The sequence below is a fragment of the Sitophilus oryzae genome, unplaced genomic scaffold (genome assembly GCF_002938485.1).
Source record: "Sitophilus oryzae breed Bouriz unplaced genomic scaffold, Soryzae_2.0 scaffold_1447_pilon_pilon, whole genome shotgun sequence".
In the NCBI taxonomy this organism is placed as follows: domain Eukaryota; kingdom Metazoa; phylum Arthropoda; class Insecta; order Coleoptera; family Curculionidae; genus Sitophilus; species Sitophilus oryzae.
Genome location: NW_022146112.1, coordinates 263613 through 289416, shown reverse-complemented (window position 1 = coordinate 289416; position 25804 = coordinate 263613). Strand labels below are relative to the sequence as shown.

The 25804-nt window shown below is 29.8% G+C and overlaps 2 protein-coding genes across 2 annotated transcripts in view; one reads left to right on the top strand and one right to left on the bottom strand.

Moving 5' to 3' along the window:
- The window catches only part of LOC115877355 (protein dachsous), a 569521-nt gene that overhangs the window by 342474 nt on the left and 201243 nt on the right, over positions 1-25804 (top strand). The gene's annotated exons all lie outside the window — the stretch shown is intronic.
- LOC115877359 lies at positions 7397-8845 on the bottom strand. Its single transcript, XM_030893504.1, has 3 exons — positions 8628-8845; positions 8398-8487; positions 7397-7608 (listed from the first exon to the last, which is right to left on the bottom strand). The coding sequence occupies exons 1-3, from the start codon at positions 8742-8744 to the stop codon at positions 7489-7491; spliced, it is 327 nt and encodes a 108-aa protein (XP_030749364.1). The 5' UTR covers positions 8745-8845; the 3' UTR covers positions 7397-7488.

The following is a 25804-nucleotide window of genomic DNA, read 5'->3' as shown; positions in this document are numbered from 1 at the left end:
GATATTGTGAATGATCGTAAACTAAAAAGTATAAAGTGTAATTGAAACCACTAATTTATTCGACTAAATGCGAGGTTCTAACTGAAGCTTAAGTCTTAAAAATAAAAAAATAAACGTTTCTATGGTAATGCAATTTCAATTTCGCTCTTTTAGAGATGGTTATTATTTATTTTGATTGACGTCATATTTTTTGCTGTTGTTAAAGTATTACATTTCATCATCATTACTATCATCACTCTTTTCGTAGCATTGAACTAAATAAATTTTGTGCTTTTTATCATTTTAGAACAGCAACAAATATGACATTAATTAAAATTCTATCAATAACAATCTATCAAAGAATGAAATCGAAATTGTATTACCATGGAAACGCCTTTGGATTTTTAGGACTGAGAAAAAATTTAAGCTTATTTTCATATTTTTTGTAATTTTCTCTAAAACGGTATCGAAATTTGAAAAAGTATAAACGGGATTAACTTTTTTACAACAAGCAAAAATTTTTATGAAGAATGCATTTTTCTGACAATGTTAATAATAAAAAAGTTTCTCCTCTTGTAAAGACAATCCGAGGACATACTGTATATTAGAAGTAAACTATAAATATGGAAAGTGAAAAAAATAAGAATAGTGAAGGAATATTTAAGATGGCTACTTTACTGAAAATACACTATTTCGATTAAAGTTCAATTATTTAGAACAGACTATTAAATCTATTAAGCCTTAGATATTCTGAAATATTTTCAGTACTGTTAAATCTAAGATTTGCCAGCATTCATGGGACACAGGGTAGTTAGTTGATTAACCAAAATCGACTCGTCTGAACGCCGCTTTAGACAAACGTAAATGTGAAAATAACGTTTGCACTAATAGCCTAGTTGTGCTGTAGTATTGGACTTGATAATATTTCTATTTATTATATGGATAAGTTTTAGATTAAAAATTTGCATAAATTTATTTTTGAATATTTTTAGTAAAATTTATAATTATTACTTGTGATTACTATTTGAAAATAATATTGAGTAACGTCTAAATTTTTAATTTATTTTTCTTTTCGTTAATTTAAATTTGTAAACTGTAGTTTTCTCAATTGTTGGTATCCATTTTCTACACATTCGATTGCGGCGTCGTTTTAAATTATGCACGGACAAAGAAATGACCGTGGATTATATATGCAAAATATTCACCATGCCCGTTCATAAAATACCGAAAGCAGGTATTAAATTTGCCAAGTGTTACAATAGAAAGGAAATGTGTTAATGATATATGATAATTTGAGAAGCGTGATCTCGTTATAGGTAGTTCCCGCTAAACTGCGATTTTTTAAGGCAAAATTATTCAATAATTGTTATTATCGCTCTAAGGTGTAATTTCCAATCTGACACGAGTGATTTAAATCGGACATGACCTCATAGTGCATAGGTTGATAACGATCGTTAATCATTTGCTTTTTTTATCCCCGTAATAGTATGTAGTAATAGTAGTATTACTCCACTTTATTACAGGAGAATGTTTGCTTACGATAGTTTGAATAGCATTTTATCTCAACTAAAAAAAACTTAATAATAATTTGTATTAGTGTGACGATATTTATAGAACTTACTGCACATTTTTTTCTTACTAAGAATTGAAAAGTAGTACCTTTTTATAATGTTAATCATTCTGCCATGATTTAAACACTACCGTTCATACTTTGTAGGATAATGTTCCTATTTTAAAATTCCTAAAGGTACAATTATGCAAATTTTATTATTTATTGTAACGTTGGTTGCCAATTTATGGAGATTACCTCATATACTTACAACTTTATATCTAGTTTAAGTTATAGGAAAAATGTTAATTGTCCAAGTAAGGTGATAAATATGTACCATTATGCTACTACTTTATTGATTTTAATTTGTGTAATTTGTCGGTAACAATAAAATAGAATTTATTGCAAAATCTTGCTAATAGAAATACCTGTTCTCTTAAAAAATAGTACGTTTTCTATGGATTAATATTTATGAAGTTCTAATTTAATTCTTAACTAATGTTTTTATGGAGCTTATATCTTATATTAGTACTAGTTCTAGACATAAATTGCCTTTACATTTTTTATAAATGCAATAATATTTACAACTCTTTTTTTGAGTTTTATATATTACTGTAATAATGCTGGTAATGTTTTTATTCTTTTGGGTTGTTAAATGATTATTATTAACTCTAATTATAGCGTCTTGAACGTGTAGTTTACACTTAGTTCGCAACATTGATCCTAGAATACTAGTAGTACTAATACTCTACTACGCTTAAACAACCGAAAAATTAGAGTTATGAACTATGAGATTATGGATATCTTACAAATTAAATATATTTAGGACCTGGACTATAATACCTTTAACCGTTGATTGAAAGAATTTGGAAGATAGACAACCTAATGGGTGAATTCGTGACATGGCTGATTTGATTTCTCCTTACCTCTCAAGTGCTGTACGGTGGCGGCTGAGACACCGATCGTTCTGCGGTACTGCGGTCAACGAATAAAACGCGTATTTTCTCTAATTCGGCCAGCGAAGGCATAGCGAAGACGGTGTGGATCTGAAAGCGACAATGTTACCATATTAAAATGTGTATTGTGTAATATCGGTAATACGTTTGACAAAAATCTCTTTGAATGAAAAATCCACGTTTATGTATTGAACTTATTCGCGTTAAACATAGAATAGACAACAATGTCGTGTGATCGAAAAAAGTCGTTTAGTTGGCTTGTAGATGATGATTATTGACATTTACTATAATATTTTACATATGAAATAACAGCGATCTTCATTTCCAAGCCAACTCTGACGCCGTTCTTTGTTTAATCATATAATATTATATTAAATTGTTTAATAATAGAAAATCCGTAATATTAACGTCATCAATTATCATTTTCAGCTTATTCAACCAGTTCAAATTAGCCTCCCTCACATACTTTCTTTGTCTTGGTTTCAATTAGCGTTGAAGTTTGTTTCTTTAATTTCATTGTAAGCATTCAGAACGTCCAAATTAGAGGTAATCATTTTCAATTAGTAGAAAAAGTTAACAAACTTTTGACTTTTCCACTAATTATACTTCGAAATTTGCCAGGAATGTCATTTTGAGCTTTGATTATTATCCGTCAAGAAAAATTGTGGTTAGAAATCAAAAGTTTATTGTTTTATAAGCTATATATTTAGCTTTCTCTATGGATACAACTGAGAGCCGCTGTTGCTAGGACTTTTTATTAATTTTAATTGTGTTTTTTAGACATTGTGAATGATCGTAAACTAAAAAGTATAAAGTGTAATTGAAACCAACAATTTATTCCACTAATTGCGAGGTTCTGAATGAAGCTTAAAGCCCCATTCAGAACTTCGAAATCAGTGGAATAAATTAGTAGTTTCAATTAGCCGTAGAAGTTTGTTCACCTAATTTTAATGTAAGCATTCAGAATGTCATAATTATTGGTAGTAAGTTTTAATTAGTGGAAAAAGTTAAAAAACTTTTGACTTTTCCACTAATTATACTTAAAAATTTGCGAGGAATGTTTTGGCCTTTGATTATCACCCGTCAAGAAAAATTTTGGTTAGAAATCAAAAGTGTCTTATTTCATAAGCTAAATATTATGGTTTCTCTATGGATACAACAGACCACCGCACTGTTGCTAGGATATCACTCAATTGCTAGGGAACTCACATACTCTCTTTGTAGTTGGGCCCATTGTTATCTATCCTTGCTAATTTCCTAATATTATGACCTCATCTCAGGGTTGGCCTTCTTCTAGGTTTTTTAATTCCTCGTAGGTACCATGCTGTCATTTTTGTAGTTCATTTGTTGTCCGTCCTTCCTTCCAGGTCTTCTTCTTCTACTGCCTCCCTCCTCTTCTTGAGGGATTTGATTCTGTGGATGACATCTATTATCTGGTTTTTTTGTCGTATCCACTCTATTTTTTTACGGTCTTTTTTTGGTTATTCCCAGCATAATTTCGTTCTATTGAGGGTTGTGCGACCTACAGTTTCCTTATAATGTCCGTTTTAAGGTTGATTCTCACTATACCTTCCATATCAGCTACCTTCGGTTTTACTCCAGGGATATGTTCTGTATATTGTTATATTGTGTAATTAGCTTTTCTCACTGTTTAAACTTGGTTAAAATATACATTGAATTAAAAAAAAAATGTTGAAATGTTCAAATTGTTGAGAATGTTGATATGAATACTGTCCGCTGGATAATAAAACGTTTGGATTTTATGTTATATCTAAAAGTGTTTTTTAATTAATGTTACGGCAACGGTGTTTAATGTCATCATCAGTAAGTTATCAACCCCGAGAGAGATTATGAGTGTCTTACGAAACATATCTATTTACTTTGTCGATAAATCCACCGAGCGAGAGCTACACTTTTTTTCCGTATTATCTTCCCACTCGCATCGTTAAGTGAGTCTCATCAGACACAAATTTATTCATAAACTACGTCTTAATAAGAACACCGTCGATGTAGGAATTTTTTAGAAGCAGGTACCGTAGTTTCCGACACTTTTCGCTCTAAAAGAATGTAGTTTAATTGATATGTTTTTAAATGTTGATAATCCATTTTGACTGTCATCGGGGAATAAATTATAAATTTTAACGGGTTGCCCGCTGACAATCACTGTTTCGACCGGTTTTTCGTCGTATGCCTCGGACTATAAGTTTACGTATCGGCAACTCGATGGATTCCTGGAAATTCGCCGCGATATATTCTGAGGAAGAGCAGTAGTAATTGCGCTGGTTAAGGTTGTAATTGGTTGTACGAAATACAGTCCGGGATGTGTTAATATATATCCGGTTAAAAATTCATCTTTTTGTCATTTAGTTAATTCTCATAATAAACGATATAACGGTTTTTGTTGCAATGAAAAACGTTCTATATATAATTGTAATTTATTATTATGTTTTACGATCGTAAAATAATAAAGCCGTGAAATTGAAAATAAATTATAGAAATAAAATATTTGCTTTGGTTTGTTCAAATTCATTTTATTACGATTATCGACTATTGATAATACACTTACAACCAAAAGTTAGGGATATTTAATGTGTACAGCTTCCACTAATTTCCAGAGATATTTTCCAGCGATACCTTCAGGCTTATATCTTTATCCCCGGACCCAGGATTGCAGTGGCGGCTCGTGGTTATTATTGTAGGGAGGTAAATAATATCTAAAAATAATAAATGCGCCTTCGGACGCGCCAAAATTTAATTGGTTTCTTACAAGGTACTTGTACGTTTAGTTAAAGGAAAATAAAACTAAAAATAAATATAAATTCCGTTAAAACAAAACCTACTCACTCAAACCTACCATCACTAAAAATCCAGTCAATGTTCTTTGCACAAATTTTCCACGGTAGGATTTAAAATACACATAAATAATAATGTCACAAAAATATAAATGCATACTATACAGGGTGTCCCAGAAATAAGAGGAAGTATTTTAACTGGTAGTATATTTCGGCGTCAGAAACACGCCTATGGGGTTCTTTTTCCGAAAAAAAAATTGAATATTTGGAATTTTTTGAAAAAAATTTTGGTATTTTTTTGAGTTTTAAGTTAAAGAATATAATTTCTTGATAATATGGCAACATGTTTAGTAGATTAAATTTACATGAAATAAAATCCAGAAAAGATCCAGTGGTTCAAAAATTTAAGTAAAAAAGCATTTTTTGTTTAAATTGTCAAAGTAAAATAACTTGGTTATTTTGGACTTATTTGAAAAATGGTAAAGAGAAAAGGTGTTTCTTTTGACCAGATCTACCACCCCTCAAAATACTTGCACATATTTCTAGGACACCCTGTATATACACATACACAATTATAAAAGTTTTATTTTACATTTTTTTTTATATTTTAAGTGGATGCGGCGTTTTTTTTTCGAAATTTAAGCAACTGTTATCTTTTAACCGCACGATTTCACAAACTAAACACCATGTTGTCTATTTTAAGTAACTATTCCAGAATCAGTCAACCACAGTTCGTCTTATATCCTTTAACCAGAAAATTATGAATTATTACCTACCCTAATTTCGCGCTACACCTCAAACTAGAGGTGTTTTCTTTCGATATTAAAAATTTAAATATTGCTTTACATTGACTAAACCAAAGATTATACGCGATAAACGATACAAAAACCTAGGTTGTTTTAAAATTTGAGTTTTTATAAACACCCAAACTGCCCAAACGGCGAAATTTTTCCAACGACTGAAATCCTTCTTATGAATGACGCGGTCAATGGCCAATATAAACTATATCTATCGCATCTTAACCCGTTATATTTTCTATACGTAGTATACCTTACCTTGTTGGCGTTACGATGACATTTAGAGTTTAATACGTGCAAAATCATAGCGGGAACGAAGGACAAAATGAAATTTTGACCGGTAGTAGAGAAAATGTGTAAAATGAAACGTTTTGAAGCGAAAATTGGACAAAATTGATGGTTTTTGGGAATAGTTTAGAATATCTTAGGATGAAAAAAGTTATTTACAAAAAGTATGGGGGGGGGCAAACTATTTGACCTTATGGTTAAACCGCCAGTGCAGGATTGTCTTCACAAGAGGAAAAACTATTTTATTGTTAACTTTTTGAGAAAAATACATTATTCATAAAGGTTTTTGTTAAGTATTTGATAAATAAAGTGTTCTGGAAATAGTTGGATATTGCCCTTTTAAATAGCTTTTTCTTCGTTATTTTAATGTTTTACATCTGACATCCGAAAGGTAGTCCAATCCATCATTCCCTGAAATATATATCTTTGTTGGTTAATCAAATTTGTCTCCAAGCCCATTTTGAATTTGAAATTGAAATCTAATATATTTTTTGGGTATGTTTCAAAAAAGTTTTTTAATTATAATAAAATTAATGTGTAATATTTGATTCCCTTATTTTTATACGAATGTTCTATTTTTATAAAATGTTTTAAATGGGAAAATACATTATTCAAAGAAAAATGTTAATGTTAAAATTTGTTAGAGTGTCTTAAGGGTAAGGATAACTTACTAAAAGTAAGTAAAAATAAACTAACAGTAGGTAGCTAAGTAAAGGCAGAGATATAAAGCAGGCAGTAAAGGCAGAAATATAAAACAACACTATTAACTATTAACTAATAAATATAGTTATAGAAAACTTCTTTTCTAGTTTTTTTGTTACTTTTGTTTTGTGAAAATATAATTAGCAGAAATATTAGAGAAACACTGAGATTCCAGAAAATAATAAAGATAGATCCGTAATTAATATCCTTTGGAACATTTTACTTCAGCTAAAGTTTCCTACTCCAGTGAGAATGAAATGTAATATAAAGGCCTATTTATTTTCCTGAAAAACATTGTTTTGTTGATTTTAATGAATATGATCAAATTTGTACATTCATCAGTCGCTTTAATAATTCTAATGCATATTAATTACTTTATACTAATATATTTTAATCATAACATATTATTATAACCTAATGTATTGCTATTGGTTTATTAAATTATCACTTTCAATCTTCTTCAGTTGAGGCCGAACTGCAGGATCGTTCGGATTGAGACAACCCCATGGTGTTGGTATACATGTTTTTGAATCTTTTGTCATAACCTACAATTTTTTAATAAAACTTAATAAAATACAAAACAAATAAAACACTTGATAGTAAAATATATAAGTTCAGAATCTTTTAGAAGATAATGGAAATCAAATAGCCCCAAAAAGTGCATATTACACTTTACTTATTCTTTGATATGTTCAATACTAACATTTATAAAATTGTTTTGTCCTTATTCCCGTGAACACTTTTTAGTAGAGAAACTTTTTTTTTGTAAAATTAAAATTTGTTCTTTTAAACAATTATTGCGTTGGAGAGATACTGATCTCTTTAAATAAATACAGAGTGTTACTTAAATATGTTTAAATATATTCAGGTGTGTTACATCTCGACGAAAAAATCTATTTTCTATTTGTCATTTTTCATAATTTAATAAATATAATAATTAATTTAATTATCTGTTGTAGATTGATCATGTAATTTTTTTGACAGGTTAACGAAATTTTCAGTGATCATTGCTAAGCCATTTATAATAAAGAAAACTTCAGATAAGCAGCGGCGGATAAGTTTTCTAAAATATGCAGGAACAAATGTTCTACAAAAATGTAGAAAAATCTCATATTTTTCATATTTTATTTTCATATATGAAGCTATAGGGAAATTAAAATAACTTTGGTTGCACATCATAATACGACCACCAGCAAACTCCATAAGACGACTCATGGTGTCATTGATGACGTGCACCTAAAGTTGTTTTAATTTCCCTATAGCTTTGTTTCTCTGTTCGAATTATACTACCACTTATTTAAGAAACACTCTGTGTAATAATTAAACAATTATACCTGTTGTTTATTTGGACGAACTGCTGGATCATTAATATCAACACAACCCCATGGAGTGGGAATACATGTTCTTGTATCCTTTGTTATAACCTAGAAATTGTTAACACAAGATAAATATTAGATATCGGATCATGATTTAAAAAAAATAAATAGAAATATATTATCAAAGAAACAAGTTGATTTGATTTATAAAAAAACATAACAAACTTTAATTAAAAATAAGTACCAACATTGTCCGAAATACCGGTTGAAATATCCTTTTCAGTTTTAGTGCTTAGAGGAGCTGGTAAAGAAGCCACCATAAGGAACACTGCACAAAAAATCCAAAATACCGTTAGGATATGCATATCCGTGATCTTGCTACACAAAACATCAATAACTTACTACCGGATAAAACAGTAGATTACTTTTATAGATGTTTATTAGATCTACTGATTAAACGGATTATTGTACGCATATATAGCGATTAATAGTGGTTTAGCAATTCTAAACTGAAAAATTTGGAAAAAAAATATTCATTTCTTCTCCTTTCATTCTAGAGATTGTAGATAAAGCGTTGTGTCTCATTTTTTGTAAGCTACTCTCTATCAAAGATCCCAATAAATTTATCACATCATGTCGAATATACCTTGAATCATGGTATTTTTGGAAAAAATGTAAGCAATGTATATTATAAATTTGTGTTTATTATTTATTGGCGGTAAAACAGAGTGATGTAGAACTTAGTTGTAATTTATATTTCTGTTGATGAACAATGTGTGATAATACATTTAAATTTTGTAATTAAAATATTTTTAATTATAAGTATATTTTATTCTTGGTTTGAGGTCAGGTGTAAATAAATATTTTAGAGATTTAATCCATTAATTTATTGATAAAATAAACTAATTTCATGACGTTTCGACCCATAACTTGGTCTTTTTCAAAATTAGTAACTTGAATTATTTAATCTTCGTATTAAATTATATTTTCTACTTGTTTCATCCTGAACGTAGATTTTTGAAATTGTTAAACAAATCTACGTTTAGGACGAAACAAGTAGGAGATATAATTTAATACGAAGATTAAATAATTGTAGAGCTGTGCTCCGCGGTCAATTGACCGAGATTTTGACAGATTTTGACCGGAAAGATTTTGACCAGGTCAGGTCAAAATCTTTTAATTGGCGTAAATCGAATAGCAGGTACTGACACTGTCTTGCCTAAAGCACTCGCGACGCGAAAGAATCGTTAGTTGCTGTTTTAATGTGATTGGTGTGAGGCTGTATTTTACAGCGTGTGTTTTTTAAGTGCGTTGTTGAGCATATCTGTAAGGATATGATTTATAAGATTTACATAGTAAATGTTATATTGTTTAAATATTGTTTATATTACCATGTTCACAACCACAAAAGATTTTGACGGTCAAAATCCCAACTCTGAATAATTGAAGTTACTCATTTTGAAAAAGACCAAGTTAAGGGTGGAAACGTCTTGAAATTACTTTGTTTTATCAATAAATTAATTGATTGTCTAAAATATTTATTCACACCTGATCCGAAATCAAGAATAAAATTTACTTAATATATATTTTATAAGGTCAAAGAATAATTAAAACTAAAATATTTTTAATATGAAATGTTAGTTGGCTCGCCAACTACTTTTATTATTTAAATCTCTGAAAATTCTGGTTGACACTGTTAAAGTGTACTTGGATCAAAAACTTTCTAAAATATAAAGTAGTTTTTCTTCGTTTTTTTTAAATAGAACCGCTAAAGGTTCGAAAATGCTTTAAGTACAAAAAATTAAAAATTTATTCTCTATCTAACCATCTCCATAATACAGGGTGTCATTGAAATGGTGTCGGGGGTGATAGTACTCCTAAAAATAGTAAAAAAAGTTTTTTTTACACCATTTCAATAACACCCTGTAGAGTGTTCAATTTAAAAATCGAAGAAAAACTATTTTATATTTTTGCAATAGAATTTTGAACACTCTGTATAGTTTAAGATTATGATTTTTATAGCATAGTAAGTACAGACCAACCAAATACCTAGTATACTTTTGGTTTTAGTACGTTTCTTGTATTTTTAATATATTTTTTTAAAAAGTCTTTTTTTATTTATTATTGATATTTGTGAAACTATCAAAACATATTTAATAATCTCTCCAAAAAATCCTATATGGGGTTTTCGGCACTGCAAAGAAATCCACAAAATAAAATAGTTATTTTATGAAAACACTTCTGGCGTTAATCCCAAACGGAAACTACTTGTCAGAAGTTAGGTTTAAACTCGGGTTTAAAGATACAAAAATTTGCCTAACGAACAAAAAATGCTTAACGTTTCGGAAAGTTTACCTCTTTCCGTCGTAGGAAGCAAAAAAATACAAAGAATAAAGAAAAAAAACTATTTAAAATATTTAAATTCAACTACTCGAGAACACTTTAGTGTTTCAAAACAGATATGTCTACAAAAACCGTTGACGTTCTGTTTTTTGTAGACGTATCTGTTTTAAAAAAACTAAAGTATTCTCGAATAGTTGAATTTAAATATTTTAAATATTTTTTTTTATTCTTTGTTTTTTTTTGCTGCGGCTAACTTTCCGAAACGTTAAGATTTTTTTGTTCGTTAGGCAAATTTGTATATCTTTAAACCTAACTTCTGACAAGTTTGGGATTAACGCCAGAAGTGTTTACATAAAATAACTATTTTCTTTTGTAGGTTTTCTTGCAGTGGCGAAAAACCCATTTTTGGAGAGATGAATCCTCCACTTAGGTATAGACATTTTTTATATTTAATAATATTTTAAAATTATGTAAAGTGATGAAGCCAAAAATGCAATAATATACAGTGTGTTCGGTATAAAAAAAATAATCCCTATCCACTCACACTTTTTTTGAGCCACGTGTGCGACCATGTGTAGAAGTTAAAACATTTTCCTGAAATAAATCCTAAGACATACTTTAGGTTTACACTTATCCAAAATGCCTAGGTTTTTTTTATTATAGAAGCTACAGATGCCCGACGCATTGTTGCCGGACCCGTATAAACTTTGAACCGTGGCAACCACGATTTGCAACTTTTTCATTAGCACCCTGTTAAAATTGTATTCCCCTGTTCATAAATATAATACATAAAAATTAGGTTTTGATTTTGATCCTGCAGCCGAATTTTAGACTATTAAATATCTTGAAATTTGAATTAATTGAATCTAATAAAATTGTGTTTGTATTAAAAAGGTCTTCTACAAAACACCGCTGTCGGAAATATCATAATGTCATTAAGGCTATATTCTAAGAAATCTTTTTGGAGGTGTTCTCATATATCTTAATTTGATAGGTAGTTTAATTTAATAAGGTAAAGTTGGCACGCCGTGTAATATCTGCAATTTCGTTTCAAGTCACTTTGTAAAATTGAAATAAAATTACATTTATGGTTAGTACTTTATTATTAGTGGTACTAATGTACTGTTGGAACTTCACATAAATTATTTGATTTATTTATCTTTATGATAATACAAAAAAATATATCTTTTAACTGTCTATTCAAATATACAGGATGAGTGTTAAATAAGTGCAAATATTTTCAGTGCTGGTAGATCTCGATAAAAGAAATATACAGGGGAAAGTAGGGGTGCCGCAAAGGGGTAGGTCGGGGTGGTTCAAAAAATACGTCATATGTATTCCCCCTCGATATTATAGAAACGGTATTTTTTATTTTTTTGATATCTTTTTTGGTTTAAGAATTATAGCCATTGTAAGTTTTCAGTGGCCGACCCTGTATATTATTTCTCTTTATCGCTTTTCAAATAGGTCCAAAATATCCGAGTTATTTTACTTGAAAATTCCCCAAAAAAAAAAGATTTCTTTGCTTAATTTTTTTTAACTATTAATGAATATTCCTTCATATAATAATTCATTCTCTCTAATAATAATTCATGTATTTATAGGTAAGCAGTGAATAATTAGTATATTTTTTTAATATATTCTTTTTATTAAATATCAAATAGACCAATGAATGCAGGCTACCTTTAAAATATGCAAGTTTTAGACTGTCTTAGCCAAATGCCATGGGAACCTTTACCAACGAAAGAATTTCCTAAATATCGGAGGGATTTAAACTTTGAATAACCTCAGAGTCAGAGGGCACATAATCCACCAACAGTGAGAAAATATATATACGTATGTTTAACATTTTGGGTCACATTTTCCACATATAAATATTTAGTGGTCACGATCAACACCGGCAAAGCCAACTTTAACATAGCTTTCCGCGAGCCCGTAAACATGCTTCGAGTGTTGCTACCGGCAAAAATAAAACAAGAAACTTGTCATTTGATATATAGCGTTGTCAATTGTAATATATAGCATTATATTACGGCTGCTTCAAAATTCACCTATACTTTGACATTTTGCATTGTAAAAATCACCCAATATCAATATAAGAAAAGTGTACATAGAATAATATTATTTTAATTTTACAATAATTGCGGCTATGTTTTCGTATTTAAAAAAAATCAGTTTGTGCAATGCCTATTTTATATTATTTTTCTGCTGAATATCAAACACCAAACGTTTTATTCAAGCTTAGCTTTATTAAAGCCTAGTTGCGTATCGTACGTATTGCTTGATGTAAAGTGTTATCTGGCATACTTATCATCAATACGGCTTTGACAAAAGCCGTGATGAGGTATTCTTGTGTTTTTCCATTTTCCCCACAGAATCTGTATTCGCCGTTGTTTCTCAGCTTCAGCCTACTGAGGTGTTGTGTTAGTAACCCCGTGACAATCCGAAGATTGTTTTTACTTAAATCAAGGAAAATCTTTGATTTTTCTCGGGCTTAAGTTCTGAGGAACTTTTTCGAGTGTCTTAGACTTTTGGAGGACACACATTCCAGATTATGGATGGAGTCTTCCCGGTTCTTGAGTTCCGCTTTACGTTGATTTCCGCTTTGAAAGCAGAACGGTTCTCGTCCAGTTAGTGGAGTGTTCGCTCCTTTTTCTGGGTATAGTAAGTATAAGACATCATGTTTGAATATTCAATTGTAATATAATATATTATTCATACTATATAAAAGTCTTTCCGATTCTCAATTCCGATTAAATTTGTCGGTAGGTATTCGCGACAATTTTGGAGAATATGTAGTATTAAGTTAAATTGCGAATACCTGAACCATCTACGATTGGCTGATGATATAAGGCTGAAGAAGATGATATTGTCATAATATCTGAAGAGCTATAAGCTACAAGTACGAATAAATGAGTTTGAGGTAATGAACTAGTAAACATTCAAGTAAATTAAACAAATTATTTTACGTTTGAAGTAGTAGACGAATATTTGGATCAATTGATGTCGATAATTCAGGTTCTCTACTTTCGGAAATGATCACAAGACTAAAATTGTCTTGTGAATGACAATTTACGCAGAATTAAGATCTTAAATCTTTAAAACATACCTGAAGAAAAGAGCCTAAGATCGGTCTTTATCACCAATCGTGACATGCAGCTGCGAAGCCTGGAAAGAAAGTTTTTAAGAAAACTCCAGGTAGCACAGAGATTACAAAGGTCAAAGGAAGGATACTTCTGGAATAAGAAAAAGTCAAATGTGAATAGACTGAATAAGAAGAAGACCCCAGGATATGATCTACGGAAACAAATATCCTCAAATATCACCTGGTGAGATGGGCTCACTAAAGTCATCATCATTTTCAGTTTATTATTATTATGTATAACAGACATTCTTTCATATTTAATGCCTAGGTAGATATGTACTATTATAAATATTAATTTATAACGTTTCAACTGCGTATTTTGCTAAGAATTGATTTTAAAATTATTATGATTTATAGTTTGACATTTTAAGTAGTATAATTAACGACGGACTTAATGTTATTAACATTTCGAGGTATTTGTGAAATTGCAATTTTCATATTTGATGACCAAGAAACCTTTACAATGACCATCATTTCACCAGTTAATGTAGAGAGATATGGGAAAATGAACATGAAGTGTGCCAATACACTTTTACTCTGTAGAAGCAGCTGTTATGCAAGTTGTATCAAACAACAGTACTACAGATATTTAAAAATTTAACGTTATATGTCCAATATGAAAAAATAGATTACACTACCTAAAATTATTAAGTTTATATCAAGGCTATGAATTTACATGCAGGGATTTCCAAAATTTTGCTTCTTTTATCAAGAAGATATATCAGTAAAAAAGATCTTCAGAATATTAATATACATTGTTTATGATATTGGTGCTTAATATTCAAATATTCGCATTTAGCAGTTTAAATATTATTTGTTTTCAAAAACGATGTAAACAATATTTTATTTTACTAGGTTATAAATAAAAAGAACAATAAAGATAAAACTTCGACACCGTCATAAATTTAGATTTTAATTTTACTGTAATAAATTACTGGGTAAATAACAAATTTCTTCTGATTAAATATTCAAACGCAAGGAAATTGGAAACAGGAGAAAAACAATATTTGTAGCGCTTTTGATAACCATATTTAGCACTGATTTAAATGCAAATAATTTAATATGTGGATCGCATACCTCAGGTAATTTAATCAGAATTTACTTCAAGTTCCTGCGAATTGATCTAAATCCTTTTAATTACCCTATATATTGTTCGATAAATAATCATAAAATATAATGATTTATTGCGTTAATCCTTCAGTAGCGCCTCAAAATGACGCCAGTGTGAACATGTTTTAAAATAGAATAATTGGAAACATTAGGTTTGTGCAACATAAATATTAAATATGGCACGATAGGTGTAGGTATTATTTATAACCATAGTATTGAAAAACAAATATGCTCCATATTATCTTAACAAGATATTTCGATAGTGAGTGGCTCATAAAAGTGTGAGTGGATCGGGATGACTTTTTTTAAACGGAACACCCTGTACATTATTGCATTTTTGGCTTCCTTCTAGATCACTTTACATAATCCTAAGATATGAGTAAATATATTTCGATGGTTTTAGAGATATTAATAAATAAATAAATAATTATTATTTTAAAAGCAAAGAAAAATTATTTTATATTTTAGAAAGTTCGGCGTTGAATTTTGAGTACCCTATATGATTTAAGATTATGATATTTGCAGCAAAGTAAGTATAGACCATCTAAAGTAAATACCTAATATAGTTTTGATTTCAGGACAGCTCTCCTATTAATTAATATCTCGGAAATTATCGAAATATTGTGGCTCATATCTTAGGATTATGTAAAGTTATCTGAAAAGAGAAAAAAATTGCAATAATATACAGGGTGTTCCATTAAAAAAAGAACCATCCCGATCCATTCACACTTTTAGCCACCCTATAGAAGTTAAAATATTTTCCTGAAATACATCCCCGTAGATACTCGTGAAATACATCCTCGTTAATCCTTAACAAAATTAATTATTAACGAAATTCTCAAGTGTTCAGTAGATCCAGATGTAGACATTTTGAATAATGATGTACACACACAGAGCTTTAGACATTATTTAAAATAAGTGTGTTATTGTTGGTTCTTGAATTCAGAACTAAATACCAATTATCTCAATATACCACTTACCATATCTTTCACATTATGAGCAGCCGTCGCTTTGTTTTTTTTCAATTACCGGATTATAAAAAAATCCTTTTGAACGATAATAACATTATTACTAACGTCGGAATAGTTTATTCCATAACAAGAATTTGCCACAAGTTCGTAACAAATATTTGTAAAATGTAGCAGTCGTGTAAACTAGTTTTAATGGTAGTAAAACAATGCATCAAGTACCAACAGCCATAAAACGAGGCAAATAAGGAAATATTAGATATAAACACAAGGTATGAACAATACGTGGATAGAATGCTACTTAACATTATTTAAAACTGAAATTTTAATAGCTTTAAAAGATTGCTTTGAGAAATAAATTTATGAAATATTATTTTGTAGATGTACAGTTGGATTAATAGTTGATTAACAGTCAATGAATTTATTCATAGAATTATTTATTAATATTTTCTTAAACCTATTATAGGGATTGCAAATTTACCGAATTTTTAATTTACCGGTAATCGGTAATATAAAACATGAAAATACCGGTTTTTTTTTCTTTATCAGAATTAACGGAAACTTTTAAAAAATAAAAGCAACCTTTATCAAATTAACGCAGCATTTTCAAATGTTTTATTTAATCCCTTCTTGTTACAAATATTGCATATCTGTTTTCAAAATTTAAGCCATAACAATAGATGTCATATATTTGACAGCTGGTTAAGCTTGGTTGGCTTTTTTTCTTATTAAAAATAACTGATTTTTCTTAATCGACATGACTAGAGTTTCTGCCAATGTTGAAAGGACCGAAATATTAGCGCAATTCAACTTTGACCTTATAACCATAAATTAAATAAAAGTTAAGTAATAAATTAAATAGTTTTTCATTCGAATTTTTTATTTTGAGCTTCGAGATACGTTGAACTGGTAATAGTTTTTCCGAAGTGAATTGGAATAGGATGGAATTCAATGGAACTTAATTTTGGCACTGTCTTTGTGAGCACCATTGTTGGCATCATCTGGAGAAACGAATTAAGGATTTCAGTATTTCCAATTGGCTTCAGAAATACTATACACTATTGTCAGTGTTATAGTGGATTTTCTTCTATTTATATGTATAACTTTTAGAATCGGATTGTTAACAAACAGGATTAAATAGGATATCACTGATAATTGTATATAGTATTGAAGGACATTGACGCTCGATGCTTAAAGTTGTGCTGTGATTTGTTACCTTAGCAATCCTACATTTTATAGTAAAATCTGTTATAAACTGTTTGAATTTTTGTAACTAATTGTTTCACTGCAGCTTTTGATTGGTTTCAATGCTGAAATTTAACTCTAAATAATATATTTTTAAGGGAAAATAGCATTATAGAATAAATAATGAATCTATTGCAAATATAATAAAAGTTTGATTTTGATTTGGCCTCTGGCTTCTAACTTAGTGTAGTAGTGTATATTTCTTAAAAAACGTCTATACCTATGCGGCGGATTCATCTCTCCAAAAAATCCTAAATGAGCCTATTTCGCCACTGCAAGAAAATCTACAAAATAAAATAGTTATTTTATGTAAACACTTCTGGCGTTAATCCCAAACGGAAACTACTTGTCAGAAGTTAGGTTTAAAGATATACAAATTTGCCTAACGAACAAAAAAATGCTTAACGTTTCGAAAAGTTTATCTCTTTCCATCGTCGGAAGCAAAAAAAATACAAAGAATAAAGAAAAAAACTGTTTAAAATATTTAAATTCAACTATTCGAGAACACTTTAGTTTTTTTAAAACAGATACGTCTACAAAAACCGTTGACGTTCTGTTAAAATGACATTATATCAAGTTAATAACTAATAACTAAATAAGTTAAGCTAATTTAAACAAAATTAACAATTACTACCTGATAACAATTACTTAATAAGGTTAAACCGATAAGCCCCAAACTTTCTGTATGATTATTTTTAATTACGTATGTTATGTTTATTTATGTTATGTTCTTTAAAATCAAAAAAGCGATTGTCATACATTACTAACATCTACAGATGCATGAGCAATACATTTTATTTTTATTAGATTGTATTAAAAAAGCCTCTTTTATTTTTCTTTTAGAGGCTGTCGCTTCTTTCATTATAATTTTGGCGTTATTAAAATTTATTCTGTGCCCTGTGTCCCATGAATGCTGACAAATCTCAGAATTGTGAAAATCTCCCTTTCTTAATTAATCTTTATGTTCTTTAATTCGACCATTTAAGGGTCTAGATGTTTCAACAATGTAAAATTTATCGCATTCACATGGTATTTGGTATATTACATTTTTTGTTTGTTATTCTGTATTCATTGGTTTAGTATGTGATGAAATGGATGTAAGTGTATTTTGTGTGTTTGAAAGATATTCGTATGTTATATTGTTTTCCTATCCTTATTTTTTTCCAAAACGACTCGTATGTATGGAATTGTAACTTGTATATATTGTGCATTTTTATCATTGTGTCTATGATTTGGGGTTTGTATGTCGTTTAATGTTTTGTCAATAAAATATGGTGGATAGTCGTTTTTTATTGCATTTTTTTATGTATTTTTGTAGATTTTCTTGCAGTGGCGAAATACCCATATAGGATTTGTTGTATATTTTTTCTTATAATGATTACCGAAATTACCGGTCTTTTAAAACGATTTGCCGGTAATATCTTACCGCGTTTTTAGTACACTTTAACCGGTAATGCAATCCCTAACCTATTCAGTGTTATTAAGTCATTTCAAATACTGTACTTGAACTCTTGGATAATTGAATACAAATCTTTATTGTGTCTTGTTATTATTGACAAATTTTCAACATGATAGCATACGTTCGAAATGAAAAAAAAATCATTCAATAATGTTATGAACGACAGTGAAGACACTAGTAAAAAAATATTATAATTAGCAATTATTATATACTAATTTTAGGAGTTTGATTGAATATCTTTATATTCAATCAAACTCATTGTACCTTATAAAGAGTTTTTCGAGTTATTAATATTTTTTGCTATCTGTATTTATCCTTCTTTAGTCTTTACTAAAGAAGGATAAATACAGATCGTATTCATCTTTCTTTAGTCTTTAGTAAAGAAGGATAAATACAGATAGCAAAAAATATTAATAACTTGGAAAACTCTTTATAAGATACAATGAAAACAGCTTTGTTATCATTTGGTATAATATATTTTAGAGTTGATCCATACGAGTGTTCCTATCTAGTAATATTAAAGACTTTTATTTCATACCAGCAAGAAACATTTTAAATGTGTACAAGAAATATATTGGTTTTAACAAGCCATTACGCTGTTTTACATGCAATACTGTGCTGAATGCTATTTAAATTTCGTAAATGTATCGCATTACACAATGAGCGAACGGGAATAACAAAAAAATATGCGAAACGCATGTTGAATCATTAATCACTAAGTTTTCAATATTAATTATTTACAACATTCCTGTTTTACATTTAGCCCAAATCAGTTACTGTGTGGTGTTGCATGCGTTGGAATAGTTACATTTAACTTTTTTATTATTTTTTAACATGTACCTACGTATAGAAAGTATTTTAACGTAATAGATGATAGACTATATTTGTGTGTGTGGACATTATATGCATGAATATAAGAAGAAATATTTATAATATTACTAAACATACTTACGTCTACCAACATTTAAGGAAATTTAATACTTAATACATTTTTTAATATTACTTTATATTTTTTGTTTATTAATATGTAAAATATATGCCCAAATTAACTTTTATAGTTCTCATTTATTCCAGTATTAGATATGTTTATATGATATTTATATACCTATATATTAAAAGGATAACATTTTGACTAAATCAGACACTTTGATTTTGGAAAATTAAGTAAAACGCCTCTGATCAAAAATGTTTTGATTTTGCATATCTGCACTATTAACGGTTCTAAAATTGAATTTGAAAAACAAACTACAAGACACACGAAATAATAACAGATGTGCATGCAAATATTTTCCTGACAATTAATTAGTGTAAAGAAGTATTCACACAATACTTACGTGACCTTTATTATTTATAAAAATATACAACTGATTATTGAAATCTTATACATCATATCACGGTTTTGAATCAAATTATTTGGTAAATAAGTTTGTCATGTGAAATCTTCTTAGATTAATATTCTAGTTCTCCTTCGTTATTATATTAAATAATTATCATTATTTTTCCGCGTTGTCATAAAAAAATAGTTTCATCCATCATCGGTTAAAAATTTGATATCAATTTAATGGAAAGACCAAAACGTAGGTAGGTATATCAGATAATGATAAAACCTTAAGTTTGTAAATGTTTTTTTAAAAAACTTTTCTTTTGGAAGTAGCGATAACATGTAATAGTGAGACTATTAAATAAGTTTTATTAATAGAACCAACTGGCATGAAAATGTTTCGTCATTTGATTCATAACCCATGCAATAAAGTCATACTATTGTCAACCACTTTAATGCAATTTTTACTTATGCTCAGTCAATGGCATTATAAATCTAATGGCTATATAAACACACATAAAGTACAAAGCGCATTATTACTCAATAGTTTATTGAAACAGTCTTTGAGCTATTGGCATTGTCTGTGGTGGCACACCCCCTATTTTAAATTAAGAGGAAATATAGTAGATTAGTCATTTGCCTGCTCCGACATACATTTAGAATTTTTACCAGCATCAATACACACTTTGCTGCATACCTATTCATTAATTGAAATCTATATAATCTACTAAACGAGAAATACAAAGGAAAAATATAATTAATTGTGTACAAGTATTTTTTAATTATAGTTCATACCAATTAAACATTTAGTCACCTGCTTAAGCTTGACTGGCATAGCGTTGCCCACTTTTCTATCAAAATATTTTAGGAAACAAAATATATTAATTATAAAATATAGGGTCGCTGTTATGTATGGAAACGGTCGATTATTAGGTAAAATATAGGAGATATCGCAAAAAGTTAAATACAAAAGTTATAGGATTTTTAAATATCAATTAGCGAGTAATAATAAGTATACAGAGTCGGTCATAAAGTCGTGGTATATAAAAGTTTAGACAGAGACAGTCAATAATAACAACCAGATTGTCCTTGAAAGCATAGAAAAGAACAATGTTTGGGAAAAGTATATAGAAGAACTTTTTGACGATGAAAGACCCTCAGCTGATATCAATAACTCACTAACCGGCCCATCGATCACTAAAGATGAGATCGAAAAAGCCATACTTAATTCGAAAAATAACAAAGCGGCTGAGCCAGATGAAATTCCTGCAGAAATACTTAAGCTGCTAGATGAAAGAGGCATTACAGCATTACATAAAGTATTCAATACTATATATGAGACAGGTCACTACCCCAAACAGTGGTTGCGTTCTACTTTTATACCCCTGCTTAAGAAGACCAATACCAGAAAGTGTGAAGATTACAGACTTATCAGCCTGATGAGCCATACCCTAAAAATATTTCTGAAAATAATACACCAGAGAATTTACAAAAAATGTGAAAGGGACATAAGCGATTCGCAAATGGAGTTCAGACAAGGGTTTGGCCCCAGGGAAGCGATAGTTGCAACACAGGTGCTTGTCCAGAACTGCTACGATCAGAGAACGGATGTGTGCCTGTGTTTCATAGAGTACGAAACTTTTCGATACGAAAATTCGATCGCGTGCAGCACCTCAAATTAATGCAGCTCCTGAAAAGACTTGATACAGATCATAAAGACATCCAATGCATTGAGAAGTTATACTGGAACCAAACAGCACAAATAAAATTGTCCAATACCATGTCCAATCCCATACAAGTTAGAAGGGGGGTGCGACAGGGTTGCGTGCTGTCTCCACTCCTATTTAATTTATTCTCAGAAGCTATTTTCCAAGAGGCTCAAGAGGACGTGGAAATGGGGGTCAAAGTTAATGGAGTGTGGATTAATAATATCCGCTATGCCGACGATACGGTGTTAATTGCAGACAATATACACGACCTACAACAACTGGTCAACAAGGTAGGAGAACAGAGCAAAGCAATGGGTTTAAACATCAACATCAAGAAAACCAAATTTATGATTATATCCAGAAACCCAGATGTGTTTATAAACTCCATCCTAACATTTAACTCAAGGCCCATAGAAAGATTAGATAAATTTAAGTACTTGGGCATTTGGCTCTCCGAAGATTGGACATCAGGCAAGGAAATGAAATGTCGCATCGAACAAGCTCGGCAGGCATTCTTGAGGTTTCGAAAAGTACTTGTCTGTTCTGATTTTGACCTTAGCCTTAGATTAAGATTCGTAAAGTGTTGTGTGGTCGGTGCTCTTGTATGGTATGGAAGGTTGGACATTGAAAGCAGCTACCATCAACAAATTGGAGGCTTTTCAGATGTGGCTATATCGCAGATTCCTGAAGATACCTTGGACGGCTAGATTGACAAATGAGGAAGTTCTCAGACGCGTTGACAAAGAGCGTGAATTATTTGAATTGATTAAAAAGAAAAAGACTGCATACCTAGGGCACATAATGCGAAACCCCAAATATCAATTCTTGCATTTGTTGATAGAAGGCAAGATCGAAGGCCGGAGGGGTATCGGAAGGAAGAAAATGTCTTGGCTGAGGAATATTAGACAGTGGACAGGGCTACTCGATGTTCAGTCGTTAATACACACCACCCGGAACAGAGAAGCAATGGAAAATGTTATCGCAAACATCCATTAAAGGATCTGCACTAAAAGAAGGAGAAGATATAAAAGTTTCATTTTTTTAAATAAAACCCCCTGTATATTATTCCATATTTCAATTCTTCTTTCAATTCTAAGCAAAAATCGAAAACACAATGTACCTCAAACCAACCGTTTCCGAGTAACTGACTTTTGAACATATCACTAAAACAATTTGATTTAATTAATTTCGATATGTTCAGTTTCATTTAATGGTGTCATTTTGCCGAAATTGTGATACTCTTGTAATGAGTTTCTAAATGCCGATTAGCTACTAGTAAATTTAAGTATACAGACTAAAGTCAAATATTATTATGTATCACAGTTTCGGTAGAATGGCATCGTTAAATGAAACTGAACATATCGAAATTAATTAAATCAAATGGTTTAAGTGATATTTTCAAAAGTGAATAACTCAGAAACGGTTGGTTTGAGTACATTGTGTTTATCTCGATTCTTGTTTAGAATTGAAAGAAGAACCGAAATATGGAACAATATACAGGGGGTTCCATTTAAAAAAATGAAACTTTTATGTGCCACGACTTTATGACCGACCCTGTATACTTAAATGTATTACTCGCTAATAGATATTTAAAGTCCTATAATTTTTGTATTTAACATTTTGCGGTACCTCCTATATTTTACCTAATAATCGACCGTTTCCATACATAACAGAGACCCTGTAATAGTTATTTCATCATCATCAACCAGCCACTAAAGTCCACTGCTGGATATAGGCATGTCTCGTTTGCTTCCATAACTCCTTATCTTGAGCTATTTGCATCCATTAAAAATGTTTAAGCTTAAAGATCACAACACAATTTATTCAAACCAAAAACTCGCAATACAAGACTAAAATTTCAAAACGAATTACAATATAAAGGAATAAATAAATGTGGCAATTTGACATTTTTTACAACAGAGCTACCACCTGAATCCCCAGCCGGAAATTGAAATTCCAGTTAGTCAGTTCGGCGCCGAATATGTTCTTGGTTGACAATGATACAGGTTCTTTAAAATACTTTGTTAATAAATACTTCGTTAATAAATTGTTTAGATATATTTAATAATACTGTGCTTATTATTCCCTCATTGGAGGGATATTCTCACATTCCATGTTTTTTCTTTTTATCTTCAGTAAATGCATGCTATAAATGATAAAACTGCTGATTATTTTTCATTTTATAAATCAATTAAATGTCATTAGATATCATCTAAGGCGATATTCTGTGTATTTCCTTGAAGTGAAATAAACAAATCAAATTTATTGGGGGTCCTACATTATATTTTTTGATAAGTAAGGTGTTGAATTTTATTATATATTTTATTTATTATGACTTTAACATTGTTTGTACTTTTAATATATGATACATTGTTAATAAATCATTAACATCCAGTAGAAGTGAGAAGTAATTTTTGCGAACATCAGTATTTTTTTTATTAAGTTAAGATTGGATTCTTTTAACCGATTCGATAGAAGAATTGCAACTTGTTTTTAAGAAATGAGCTCGGGGAAATACAGTGTGTTCCGAATTGTACTCGGGAAAGTTCGGCGGCATATTCTGCAGATAAAAATAAGTGAAAAAGTTCTGATAAATGTATGTTCTAAAACGCCTCGTTTCGGAGATACAGGGTGTAGAAGTTTCATTTTTATTTCGATTTCTTCCAAATAATTTCTAAACTGACGTCGATATTTGAACGAAAATTGGTGTCTTGACATTGGAAATATGATTTCGATGTCAATATTATTCCTATTTGTAGAGGGCGCCACCTACATATTTTTTAACTGGTTTGATAAGTAATAACTTTTCGTCCGTACCTATATAAAACTACAGAGTGAGAAAATATACATTTTCGCATTTTTTGTGTAAAAAAGATCTTCTGGTAAAAACGGGTACGGCTACGGTTCTCCAAATCTAAATAATCAATACATGATCATTGGTAAAAATTGAAGATGTTGACAAGATATATAAAAAATTTAAAAAAATCCTAAATTTACCATTTCACTCAAATAACTATCATTCAACATGTTTATTTTTTGTCGTGTAATCGTAATTTACCTACATTCCAAATATATTGAGAACGGTTACTAGTAGCGCTTTTTATCAAGAAGCATTTTTTACGCAAAAAAATGGCGGAAATGTATATTTGCAGTGTGTTTATTTATGTACGAAATATATTTGATTATTTACATCTATTGTTTTGTTTACAGTTTATTTTTTGAAACTTTTCATATGATAATTTTGACAGATCTCTGTAAAAGAAAATCATAATATGTTTGTTATATTAAGACCAAAATTGTAATTGTTATGCAGAGCTGCAAACTTAAGTATTTTTTTTATTTAAATCATTTTAATGACTTAAGTCATTTGATTTTAAGTCATTTTTCGAAAGCTGACTTAAGACTTAAAACTTAAGTCTTTTTTAAAATGATTTGTGATTTAAGTCTTTATTCTGAAATAGAAAAAGATTTAAGTCTTTTTATAAGAGACTTAAATCTTTAAAAATATTTAAGTCGTTTTATAAAAGGCTAAGTCAGATTTTGATATATTATTATTATATATATGTTTACTACAATTCTTTTTAAACTGTTAGGCAGAGCCAAGCAGCAGAATAAAAAACTATGCTCAATACCACTAACACAGCCACTAGTAAATAAAATATTAGTTTTTCGGAATCGGTTTTGATTATTTGCGTAGTGAGTCTGTTATCTTTCAAGTGAATCCCCGACTCCGTTATGTAGCCCGATAAACGAACGAAAGAAAGTCTTGAATATATTGAACAGTACCTTACAATCCTCCAGCCCTTAGCTTATGCCATCGGTATATTACTTTATATATTATTAGTGATCAAAACACATCAATTTAATAGACATGATTCGATGACATCTATTTGTAATGCATACATATAAAGTACTACAAAATCGGTTAAATTTTATTATAAATAAAAAAAAAACATATTTTTGTGTTTGTAGTTGTTCTGAAAATGAACCGTTTTATTTTATGTGGCTTTAGTTCATATGTATGTAGCAACAGTAAATTAATAATATGATACTTCTAAAAGATAATCGCCTAATTGGTAACACAAAAAAATTAATATTAACATTTAAAAAAAAGGTACTTAAATT

Bases quoted from the DNA above. Each gene is read 5' to 3' on its own strand.
- LOC115877359 (XM_030893504.1), bottom strand. From the start codon at position 8,744: ATGCATATCCTAACGGTATTTTGGATTTTTTGTGCAGTGTTCCTTATG. The intron at 8,488-8,627 runs GTTGGTACTTAT...AACAATTTCTAG, and splicing joins CAACCGGTATTTCGGACAAT to GTTATAACAAAGGATACAAG. The intron at 7,609-8,397 runs GTATAATTGTTT...AAAAAATTGTAG, and splicing joins TTCGTCCAAATAAACAACAG to GTTATGACAAAAGATTCAAA.